We start from the raw sequence: 12,951 nt of genomic DNA on the forward strand, positions 1-12,951 counted from the left end.
ATGGATACCCTAAGAGACAGCAGTGATCCATGGGAGGTCTACGAGAGGGAAACCTCCAGCAGCAGCTCTTGGTGAGTTTTGTATTTTTAAGAACAATATGAAGGATATACGTTATAATCCATAGTAAGTGTGTCTTATTTTTTTTATACACCAAATAACTCAAGATTTTAAATAAAGTTTATATTCATATTTTATGTTTAGCATAAGTAGAAGTTGACACCTGTCAGCTTTTGTAATCCCTTAAATTTGTCTGGATCCTGTTATTTCAATTCCACAGCAAATAATGCTATCAAAATATATTCATTTTTTTACCATTTCTATATGAAAATAGCTCTCTAAGTAGAGATAATTCAAGTCTTATTTCCAAACCCTTTTGGAGTAGAAACTGTCTCATTGACTGCATATCAATGATTACCCGGCTGTGCGGTGAGTTGATCACGAGAACTACCATGATCTAAAAGGATCACTCATGCGTGCCTTGATGAACCAGGAAGAGTGAGGAGAATGTGGAGACATGACCGATTGTCCTGTGGTTTCCCATGGCAACAGGGCCACACAAGGCTTGTCCTCATCAAGGTTGGCAACATACGATACGGGGGTTTAGGGCCTAGCAGTCTCCCTCACCCCCTCAAATCTCTCTTCAAGAACCCCTTAAATCCATACAATACAAGGAAAGTTGAGAGTTTCAACCTCAATACAGCAATGATTTTTAGAGCATTTAAATACAAAAAAAAAGGTATCTTTTAAACAGTAATTTCAAGCAAGCTTACCACATCAAATCAAGGGCTTGGTTAGTTCACTGTAAATCCCAAGGCATTTTTAACTCAAATACATCTAGTAAATTGAACTCAGAGTAAATGAAAAGTAATTATTACTTAAAAGGTTCATGTGGAACTTACTCAAAACTAAATGAGAAGTCACATCAACTCAATTTTTTAAAATTATGATAACAATAACAATATAACTTTTTCCCCAGGATGCTCTACTGTAGGTAGATTTTTTTGAATAGTTTTTAATATCTGTTTTTGCATTTCATTGAGTGATTAATCTTAAACTACACAAAGATAAATAACATATTTTATTCTAAACAAAGACGATCATTTTTTTCACCCGTTACTGAAATGGTTGTTCCAGTTTAAATGGCTTAGGTAGTCTCCTCACACTGTTCCTAACCCTGGCAGTCATTCTGAATGCAGGTTGCGGGTGAATAAAAATTCCAACTATTAGATATCATAACTCTGGCTGGATTCCAATAGGAATTACACATCACTTTGCAAGCCAGTATAATGTGACTTGCAGGTAGGTTTGCAAAATTCTGGTAAATTTCCCATAAATCCCGGTTGGAAGATTCCTGGATATTCTTCAACCAGGATTTTGGGAAAACCTGGGAATTTTGGGAAAGTTGCCAGAATTTTGCAACCTTACTTGTAGGCCTCATAATGACTGTCAGGGTTAGGAACAGTATGTGGAGACTACCTAAGCCATTTCAACCGGAACTACCATTTCAGTAATATAAATAAAATACATTTTTCTAAACAAATCCAATCATTCAGTTAGATTTTATGCACCATAAAATCTAACTGAATGATTGGATTTGTTTAGAAAAATGTATTTTATTTATATTTGTGTAGCACAAGATTAATCAATCAATCAATGTACATGCAAAAACACAGATATTAAAAACAATTCCAAAAAAATCAACCTGCAGTAAAGCATGCTGGAAAAAAAGTGTATTTGTTATCATAACTTAAAAGGAATTGAGTTGATTTGACTTCTCGTTTAGATTTGAGTCAGTACCACATACATATTTGAAGTAATAATGACTTTTCATTGACTTTGAGTTCAATTTACTATAAGTATTTGAGTTACAAATGCCTTGTGGTCTTTGAAATTGGTCACAAAGTGTGCAGTCTCACTGCTGCCACAGGGGTGGGCTATATGTTCATATTCTGTAAGCCTTTCATATTATGCAGTATTACTGTCAATAATGGCCAGTATGTGAATCTATATCTAACCAATATACAGTTTGCGATCTGTATGTGACGGTTTTGTGAGTTAGAGTCTACTCCTGCTGCCTGCATAGGGACTGTAAACTGCTATTCCACTCTACTCTACTCTACTCCACAGTGATGCAGGCCAGAATGCCTGTCCTCAGGAGGAACTCAGACTTGAACACCTGCTGTTGCTGAGGGATGCATTTACCAGTCGCACACCCTCGGACAGGGGGTCCCGGCGGAGTTGGAGAGGTACACGGAGAAAGGGAGGAGGTAAAGGAGGGATGAGTCTAGAGGAGTTCCAGAATGCTCTGAGTGCTGTGATTGGTCCAGACAGCCAGAGCGGATGGATGGAGAGGGTCTTCAATGAGGTAACTATGCCCCTTTGTTACGTACAGTTGAACTCTTTGTTTGTTAGTTTACACATTCTCATTTCCAATAGATTGACGTGTCGCGTGATGGCTATGTGGAGTGGGAGGAGCTGTGTAGCTACCTGCTGCAGCAGTGCAGAGAGAGAGACCGCACCTCCAGGCCTAGAAGTGCTCTACTGGACACTGAACCACTCATCAGACGCTGCTCACACAACAAGGTGAGGGACGCCTGTCCAGTCATTGCTTATAGAGTGTGTTAATAACTATGTAATAACTATGTAATAATTAGTTAATTGCTCATACTGTATGTTATTGCTTACACCCTATGTTATATGTATGCAATAAGGAATTCATAAGTATGCAGCAGTCTCCATTGACCCGTTTCTCTTTCTCTCATCAGTCACTCTCTCACTTCACCTCTAAACTTTTCTCTTTTCCCCCTTACAGCAGGAGCCCACTATCCGTGTAGTGGCTGTTCCCCATCCTCCCCCCCTCCGCTACATCAGTGTCAGTAAGGGGGGGCTGCTCACTGTGTGGAACAACCGACTACATGTCCTCAAGACTCTGGAGGTGCGTGAGCTGATAAGCCACACACGCACACAATCAGACACACACACTCTCACTCTCTCTTCCATGTATCTCCTCAGCTGGCTGGAGACCCTGCAGAGCAAGGGGTTAACAGAAGGAGGTTCAGGGGCTGGACCACTGATGCTGTCTACCTGCCCAAAGTCCACAAGGTCGCCATAGCAACCAGCAGCAGGGACCTCCACTTTGTTGACGTGTCCACGGCCAGCTGCTTTGAGGACGTCCACTTGTTTGGTATTTAACCAACTGTTTTTGAAAAGTTAGAAAGACTCAAAGTAGAACTTTTGCTTTAATTTGATCAATCAGTTCAATTTCTGACTTTATGTCCCTGTTGATCTGTCATCTCTAAACATGGTTCTGACTTTATGCCCCTGTTGATCTGTCATCTCTAAACAGGGTTCTGACTTTATGTCCCTGTTGATCTGTCATCTCTAAACAGGGTTCTGACTTTATGTCCCTGTTGATCTGTCATCTCTAAACAGGGTTCTGACTTTTGTCCCTGTTGTTCTGTCATCTATAAACAGGGTTCTGACTTTAAGTCCCTGTTGTTCTGTCATCTCTAAACAGGGTTCTGACTTTATGTCCCTGTTTGTTCTGTCATCTCTAAACAGGGTTCTGACTTTATGTCCCTGTTTCTCTGTCATCTCTAAACAGGGTTCTGACTTTAAGTCCCTGTTGTTCTGTCATCTCTAAACAGGGTTCTGACTTTATGTCCCTGTTTGTTCTGTCATCTCTAAACAGGGTTCTGACTTTATGTCCCTGTTTCTCTGTCATCTCTAAACAGGGTTCTGACTTTATGTCCCTGTTGATCTGTCATCTCTAAACAGGGTTCTGACTTTATGTCCCTTGTTTTTTTTCCATCTCTGAACAGGGTTCACCAATGTTCCAACCTCTCTCTGCTACTGGCATGATACAAAGGTACGGCATCAGTTCTCTGTCATAAATGAACGTACATTTGACCCATTCTAAACGTTCAATTACTTGTCTTTTCATGAACCATGATGGATGTTTTTATAGTTATGGCAGTTATATTCACATCGTCTTCCCCTGATATCTGTTGTTATTCCTCCCAGTCTCCAGGGCGGCGCTCTTTGCTGCTGTGGGGAGATGAGAAGGGAGGGATCCATCTGTTGTGGTTCCTCCAACCCCACATTGGGCTGTTTGAGAGCCCCTTCACTGAGGACAATGTCCCTCAGAGGATTTACATGCAGGTAGGCCTCATTCACTCTCCATTCACTCTGTGCTGGGCTGGAACAAAAACTGGAACACAGTTATAATGCCCATAGCCTGCGGCAGTAGCTTAGAGGTTAGAGAGACGGACCTGCAACCTGAAGTTTGGGGGGTCAAGCCCCAGGCTAGGCGCCTGAACTGGCAACTGGATCCCATGTTCCATGTCCTGCCGTTCTGTCCTTGAGCAAGGCACTTAATCCCCCCCATTGCTCTCCATCCAGGGGCGCTGCGGTGTGGTTGACCTTGTGCCTCTTAATGTGTATCTGGGGGTGTTGGGAAAGTCACAAGACAAATTTATGTTCCAACCAACGGACAGTAAAGTACAGTATCTATTCTATAACCTTACTAAATGTGTTACGGGCACTTCTAGGGTAGTTATTTGTCTTGGCACTGTGGTTAGCATGTGTTCCTTGGGACCAAAAGGTAGGGTGTGTTCTTCAGGCTTCTGCTCCCTGTAGCTCTGCTGGACCAGGGTTGGTTTACTGGTATTATGGTGAGAACATGTCTCCTAACAGGATATTGGTGACCACAGCCGCCTAGTCTCCTATCAACACATCCCCGCAGTCCACCAGGAACCAATCAACAGGATCATGTTCGAGCCCCACACTGACCTCATCATGACATCATCAGGAAGCGACGCCTCCTCAGTGGTCATCATGCACATGTCACTCAGGAGAAAAACCTATGTTTGGAAAATCAATAAGGTAATAATATAACACAGTATCTACACTGTTAGGAGTATTTCATGTGTTGTTACTATGGAGTACGTAATGAGGCCACCATTTATATGGGATTCTACAAAAAGCAGAGGGTAGCTGTTATTGTACCATACAGCCTTTGGACTCAAGGTTGGGTTTGATAGTAGACAGAGAAGGTCTGAGTGACCTTGACCCAGGTCAAGTTGAAATGTCAGCTCTGACCCAATCAGATTATGTCATGGTAGCTATCTCAACAAAATAGTCATGGAGGATATTGAATAACATCAGAGGTCAACAGTCACACCGCAGAATGATGAAACTCATGTTTTATCTTGCTTACTGTCGCCGAGTCCCACCCTATAACCAATATAAATACACACGCACGCACGTGCACGCATGCATGCACGCACACACACACACACACACACACACACAAAGGATAGAATGAATGTTTACTGGGGAGAAAACAAGTAATGTGACTGGCCCTGCTGAGGAAGTGATTAAAGTGGGTGGGGTGTTTTGTATTGGTCGTTATGTTCTGAGAGGGCTCATATTGTGCTCCAATAAAACTTTCTAGCTTGGTCAGTTGAGCAATGGAGCTGTCCTCAACAAATCCCCATTATAAACTAATAGGAAAGACAGGAAGTATTTTTTGAATATTTAGTCACGCTACATTTTATTAAGTGACCCACAAATCCTAACTTCCTTTTCTCTATGTCTGTCTGCTGTCCTGTCTGTCTGTCTCTCTTCCTCTGTTCTCTTTCTCTCTTTTCACCTCTTTCCCTCTCTCTCACTTCACCCCCTCTCTCCCTCCTCCGCAGGGTGTGACGTGTTTTGATTTCAGCAGGTCTCTCAACCTGTTGGTGACGGGTGGTCTGGACCCTGCGGTCAGACTGTGGAACCGCTTCATTACCACTCGGCCAGTCGCGGTCCTGCACGGTCACGGCACCACAGTACTGGACGTGTTCATCTACCAACCACTGGGACAGGTCCTCAGCTACTCCAAAAATGCTGTAAGTCAATAACCACCAGATAGCTTGGCTAGAGACACAACACTGGCCATATCTTCAGGGGTAAACTGTAAGCCCTCACCTAAGACAGTTAAAGAGAGGCAAACCTATCCCTAGACTGAAGCCCACCAGTACTACACCACAATGTATTCTGTCCTGGCTGTGGTCCAGGCCACCAGTACTACACCACAAGGTATTCTGTCCTGGCTGTGGTCCAGGCCACCAGTACTACACCACAAGGTATTCTGTCCTGGCTGTGGTCCAGGCCACCAGTACTACACCACAAGGTATTCTGTCCTGGCTGTGGTCCAGGCCACCAGTACTACACCACAAGGTATTCTGTCCTGGCTGTGGTCCAGGCCACCAGTACTACACCGCAATGTATTCTGTCCTGGCTGTGGTCCAGGCCACCAGTACTACACCGCAATGTATTCTGTCCTGGCTGTGGTCCAGGCCACCAGTACTACACCACAAGGTATTCTGGCTGTGGCCCAGGTGCTTTTTGTTTTCCACTCTTTGATTTCTTTCAGAAATTGTTTGTTTACCCACCTGGTTGTCTCTGTGCAGGAGGGTTCAGAAGGGGTTTGTTTACCCACCTGGTTGTCTCTGTGCAGGAGCTGAGGGTGTGGGACATCTCCTCCCATCGCTGTCTGAGGACCGTCCACCTGCAGTTCCCCTGTCTGCAGCCAGGGCGCACCCCAGAGCACGGCAACTTCCCGTTCCTGTTGGTGTCCCCACCCTTCCTGCCGCAGACTCCGCCCCATATCCTCGTGTCCTGTAGAGACTACCTGGCCAGGCTGAGGCTGGAGGAAGGGGGGAGGGGGGAGGAGAAGGGAGAAGGGGGGAGAGGAGGGGGGAGACAATGCCATGGTGCCCCCCTCTCCTGTGCCCTCTACAACCCCACACTGAAACAGGTGGGTATGGAATCTTATACACTGTCACAGCCATGAGGGTGTGCATACTGCATGTGTGTGTTTACGTCTGTGTGTGTGTGCATGTTTACATCCGTGTGTGTGTGTGTGTGTTTATATGTGTAGGTCATCGCCGGATGTGACGACTCGTCTGTATCAGTGTGGGACGTAGAAACAGGGAGGCTGCATCTGAAGATCACCAGCGCTCATGGAGAGGAGGAGATTACCTGCATGGCGCTAGACTCCTCCCACAGACGACTCATCACTGGTGCACGCAACGGAACGATCAAGGTACCCTGTGGTAAAAGCTACTGCAGCCTATGCAGTGGAGCCTGTGCTTTCACCCATCCAATCATGTTACTGATGTCTGAGGCTGCAGAAAATGAGAAAAGCAGCATACTTCTCCAAGTATCTGTTAAGACCTCCTCCTTCACTATGATTTAGTACTTCTCCAAGTATCTGTTAAGACCTCCTCCTTCACTATGATTCAGTACTTCTCCAAGTATCTGTTAAGACCTCCTCCTTCGCTATGATTCAGTACTTCTCCAAGTATCTGTTAAGACCTCCTCCTTCGCTATGATTCAGTACTTCTCCAAGTATCTGTTAAGACCTCCTCCTTTACTATGATTCAGTACTTCTCCAAGTATCTGTTAAGACCTCCTCCTTCACTATGATTCAGAACTCCTTCACTATGATTCAGTTAGAACAACTTTAGATGGACACAGATGTAGTTTACTGTGATGAGGTGTTTCTCTCTGTTAAAAGGTGTGGAACCTACTGAATGGCCTCAACCTACACAAGCTAGAGCCTGTCACCCTCTCAGAGGTCACAGGGGTCATCTGTCTTCATTACAACCAGTTGCTGGCCATGGGGTGGAGCCAGCAGGTCGCTCAGTATGACATCAAAGGGGCTAAGGTGAGAAAACACACTCATATGAATGCACGCACACACACACACACACACACACGCACACACACACACACACACACACACACAAACAAATACACCCTTTCCTTTTCAATGAAAAGTTATTGTGTGCCAGCCAGGATAAACACCTACACTGCACTCTCAGGTGAAAGAGTCCACCACACGTCAACCCCAGTGATATCTTCCACTACCGCCAGACCATGTCTGTTCCATGTGGTTACACTCAGAGCTACCAGACACATGCCTTCCTTACAACAGAGCTTTCATGAATGATATCTATTTATATACTGTACATAGAGATCTACTCTGAAGTTTCTTATTGTAAGACGTCAGCGGAACCTGGTGGGGTTTTGAGAACACTACTAAAACAACTAGGCTAAGAGGGGGTGTATGTAAATTATGTCAGTGACTGTTGCAAAGTACGACCTCTGGGTCTTGTTATACGCACAGTATCAGTCACTACAATTTGGAACTAGAATTTTGTACATGGGTATTCACCCCCCTTGGCATTTTTCCTATTTGGTTGCCTTACAACATGGAATTAAAATTGATTTTTTGGGGGTTTGTATCATTTGATTTACACAACACCACTTTGAAGATGCAAAATACTTTTTTTTGTGAAACAAACAAGAAAAAATACAAAAAAACAGAACTTGAGCGTGCATAACTATTCACCCCCCCAAAGTCAGTACTTTGTAGATCCACCTTTTGCAGCAATTACAGCTGCAAGTCTCTTGGGGTATGTCTCTATAATTTTTCAAGGCAAAACTGCTCCAGCTCCTTCAAGTTGGATGGGTTCCGCTGGTGTACAGCAATCTTTAAGTCATACCACAGATTCTCAATTGGATTGCGGTCTGGGCTTTGACTAGGCCATTCCAAGACATTTAAATATTTCCCCTCAAACCACTTGAGTGTTGCTTTAGCAGTATGCTTAGAGTCATTGTCCTGCTGGAAGGTGAACCTCGGTCCCAGTCTCAAATCTCTGGAAGACTGAAAGAATTTCCCTGTATTTAGCACCATCCATCATTCAATTCTGACCAGTTTCCCAGTCCCTGCCGATGAAAAACATCCCCACAGCATTATATATTTTTTTAACCTTTATTTAACTAGGCAAGTCAGTTAAGAACAAATTCTTATTTACAATGACGGCCTACACCGGCCAAACACGGACGACGCTGGGCCAATTGTGCGCTGCCCTATGGGACCGTCATTGTAAGCAATGGCTTTTTTTCTTGCCACTCTTCCGTAAAGGCCAGCTCTGTGGAGTGTACGGCTTAAAGTGGTCCTATGGACAGATACTCCAATCTCCGCTGTGGAGCTTTGCAGCTCCTTCAGGGTTATCTTTGGTCTCTTTGTTGTCTCTCTGATTATTGCCCTCCTTGCATGGTCCGTGAGTTTTGGTGGGCGGCCCTCTCTTGGCTGGTTTGTTGTGGTGCCATATTCTTTCCATTTTTTAATAATGGATTGAATGGTGCTCTGTGGGATGTTCAAAGTTTCAGATATTTTTTTACAACCCAACCCTGATCTGTACTTCTCCACAACTTTGTCCCTGACCTGTTTGGAGAGCTCCTTAGTCTTCATGGTGCCGCTTGCTTGGTGGTGCCCCTTGCTTAGTGGTGTAGCAGAATCTGGGGCCTTTCAGAACAGGTGTATATATACTGAGATCATGTGACACTTAGATTGCACACAGGTGGACTTTATTTAACTAATTTTGTGACTTCTGAAGGTAATTGGTTGCACCAGATCTTATTTAGGGGCTTCATAGCAAAGGGGGTGAATACATATGCACACACCACTTTTCCGTTATTTATTTTTTAGAATTTTTTGAAACAAGTAGTTTTTTTCATTTAACTTCACCAATTTGGACTATTTTGTGTATGTCCATTACATTAAATCCAAATAAAAATCAATTTAAATTACAGGTTGTAATGCAACAAAATTGGAAAAACGCCAAGGGGATGAATACTTTGCAAGGCACTGTAGATATATAGTGGAAAACTTGGTTTGTTTTCACATTTGAAATAATGCAATGTTGGCACCAAGATGCAATTGAGAATATTATTCTGGTGATTGTCTGGTTCCAATATGGCGCCCTGTGTGTGTTGGTGTAGGATATGTTTGTGAGGGCTGACATGTCGTGGAAGTCAGGTCAGCAACACAGAACTGACATCCTGGTGGTTGACCACTGCCCTGCCCTGGGGGTCATTGCTACTGGCAGCCATGATGGAGAGGTCATCGTCTGGACCTTGGACACACAGAGACCCCTGGTTCGCCTGCAGAGGGCCACACACTCACTGTGAGTCTTCTGTGTGTGTGTGTTGTTCTTTTTTTACATCAATGCTTTATTGCAAATTGAAATAAAGTATTCAACATGTGTTTACTGTGTGTGTGTGTTTGCATCTGCATGCCTGTGTGTGTGCCTGCGCACGTGCATGTGTAGGACAACGCCCCCTGTGGACGCGTTGCTGTTCCTGCAGCGGAGGGCTGGGGACAGACAGTGGAGGAACAGACCTCTCCTCCTCTCCTCACAGGCTGGAGGGATCTATTGGTGGAGCATCACTGGACACACACACACACACGGTAAACAGGACACACATAGTGTAGCTAAGGAAGGAGAGAGAATGAAAGTGGGAGAGGGAGTGTATGTGGTGGCTGTAGTAAATCTGAGTGTATGTGGTGGGCTGTAATACATCTGAGTGTATGTGGTGGCTGTAGTAAATCTGAGTGTATGTGGTGGACTGTAATAAATCTGAGTGTATGTGGTGGCTGTAGTAAATCTGAGTGCATGTGGTGGGCTGTAATAAATCTGAGTGCATGTGGTGGACTGTAGTAAATCTGAGTGCATGTGGTGGACTGTAGTAAATCTGAGTGTATGTGGTGGACTGTAGTAAATCTGAGTGTATGTGGTGGGCTGTAATACATCTGAGTGTATGTGGTGGCTGTAGTAAATCTGAGTGTATGTGGTGGGCTGTAATAAATCTGAGTGTATGTGGTGGCTGTAGTAAATCTGAGTGTATGTGGTGGGCTGTAATAAATCTGAGTGCATGTGGTGGACTGTAGTAAATCTGAGTGCATGTGGTGGACTGTAGTAAATCTGAGTGTATGTGGTGGACTGTAGTAAATCTGAGTGTATGTGGTGGGCTGTAATACATCTGAGTGTATGTGGTGGCTGTAGTAAATCTGAGTGTATGTGGTGGGCTGTAATAAATCTGAGTGTATGTGGTGGACTGTAGTAAATCTGAGTGCATGTGGTGGACTGTAGTAAATCTGAGTGTATGTGGTGGACTGTAGTAAATCTGACGGTGACTTTATGATGACAGTTGTGTGGCAATGTGGTGTCATCTATGCTGATGATGATACGTTTGTATTCATTCCCACTATGTTGATGATGATACGTTTGTATTCATTCCCACTATGCTGATGATGATACGTTTGTATTCATTCCCACTATGCTGATGTGAATACGTGTGTATTCATTCCCACTATGTTGATGATGATACGTTTGTATTCATTCCCACTATGCTGATGATGATACGTTTGTACTCATTCCCACTATGCTGATGATGATACGTTTGTATTCATTCCCACTATGCTGATGATGATACGTTTGTATACATTCACACTATGCTGATGATGATACATTTGTATTCATTCCCACTATGCTGTTGTGAATACGTGTGTATTCATTCCCACTACGCTGATGTGAATACGTGTGTATTCATTCCCACTATGCTGATGATGATACGTTTGTATTCATTCCCACTATGCTGATGAGTATACAGTATTATCATCTCTCTCTGTCTGGAGTATACAGTATTATCATCTCTCTCTGTCTGGAGTATACAGTATTATCATCTCTCTTTGTCTGGAGTATACAGTATTATCACCTCTCTCTGTCTGGAGTATACAGTATTATCATCTCTCTGTCTGGAGTATACAGTATTATCATCTCTCTCTGTCTGGAGTATACCGTAATATCATCTCTCTCTATCTGGAGTATACATTATTATCATCTCTCTCTGTCTGGAGTATACAGTATTATCATCTCTCTGTCTGGAGTATAGAGTATTATAATCTCTCTCTGTCTGGAGTATACAGTATTGTCATCTCTCTGTCTGGAGTATACAGTATTGTCATCTCTCTCTGTCTGGATTATACAGTATTATAATCTCTCTGTCTTGAGTATCAGGTTAAGGAAAGGAGAGTATGGGGGTAAATACAGGGTGGTAAATTGTGCATGGGCCTGAAACCATGCTTGCACCATATGAGCATGGTGGAACCTGACATTATCCCACACAATGACATAGGTCACGCCATCAGCTCTACAGACCTGATCGAGCTCATCAAGGAAGGTTACAAGGAGAGCTGCATTATATGACCCAATATGAGGTCTGCGTCCCACCACACCATCTTCTGATATAGCCGCACACATTGTAATGTTGGCCCCACGTTGTCCAGGTACTTGGATGGTTGCCCGCTGGCCAATGAAATTCCGACCTCTCCTCCTTGTCTTGGCCAGGTTAAAGCCTGCCTCATCCAAATATATGAATTGGTGATGGTTGTCATCAGCATCCAGCTCCATCACCCTCTAAAAATACATTTTGAAAGATATTTACTGATTACTGTACAATGTAGAATTATTAGGGAATTTTATTACAACAGCCATCTTGAAACTGAACATACCTGAACATACTCAGTCCTCATTTGCTTCACTCTGTCTGCATTTCTTTCAAAAGGCACACGGTATAGTTGTTTTAAAGACACCTGGTGCCTTTTCAGCATGCGTGCAATAGTCGGCAAACTTATGGATTCCACATTGTTAAACATGTCTTCATTGTCCAAGATATGCTGGCAAATGTCTGTAAGGCGAATATCATTTCTGGCCCGAACCAAATTGACCACAGCCTGCTCTTGTTGGTCAGTCAGAATTTTGCCTCTGACTCCCCTATTTGGCCTAGTCTCAATTCTACAGGAAACATTACAGTAAGAAGACACTTGGTCACATCACCTACTCTGTGATACACATTGGTATGCAGTCATTTGACAATTGAGAGAAGCATAATGTTTAGTGCATGCTGACTACTTACCGGTTCTCATTGCGGAAAGTTCTAATTATTGAGGCCACGGTTGACCTTTTGAGGTTTGGTTGTTTCATTGTAGCCGCCTCAGTCATTGTCATGCCATGATTTCATTGGACACTCTTTGCTGTTGCTGCCGCTGTCTTG

General features: G+C 43.7%; 1 protein-coding gene across 1 annotated transcript in view; it reads left to right on the forward strand.

The window, feature by feature from the left end:
- Positions 1-12,951, forward strand: part of LOC311128673 (cilia- and flagella-associated protein 337-like) — a gene marked incomplete at its 5' end in the record, with an annotated part of 37,433 nt that continues 24,482 nt past the window's right edge. The window contains 14 exons of the mRNA XM_084160872.1: positions 1-71; positions 2,128-2,365; positions 2,437-2,583; positions 2,813-2,935; positions 3,013-3,184; positions 3,822-3,868; positions 4,024-4,161; positions 4,696-4,884; positions 5,700-5,891; positions 6,503-6,802; positions 6,926-7,090; positions 7,565-7,714; positions 9,838-10,022; positions 10,167-10,306. Of these exons, the coding sequence (XP_084016998.1) occupies positions 1-71; positions 2,128-2,365; positions 2,437-2,583; positions 2,813-2,935; positions 3,013-3,184; positions 3,822-3,868; positions 4,024-4,161; positions 4,696-4,884; positions 5,700-5,891; positions 6,503-6,802; positions 6,926-7,090; positions 7,565-7,714; positions 9,838-10,022; positions 10,167-10,306 (2,257 nt within the window). The remainder of the gene's footprint in view (positions 72-2,127; positions 2,366-2,436; positions 2,584-2,812; positions 2,936-3,012; positions 3,185-3,821; positions 3,869-4,023; positions 4,162-4,695; positions 4,885-5,699; positions 5,892-6,502; positions 6,803-6,925; positions 7,091-7,564; positions 7,715-9,837; positions 10,023-10,166; positions 10,307-12,951) is intronic.

Source organism: Coregonus lavaretus (assembly GCF_964263955.1).
Source record: "Coregonus lavaretus genome assembly, chromosome: 1".
NCBI lineage: Eukaryota > Metazoa > Chordata > Actinopteri > Salmoniformes > Salmonidae > Coregonus > Coregonus lavaretus.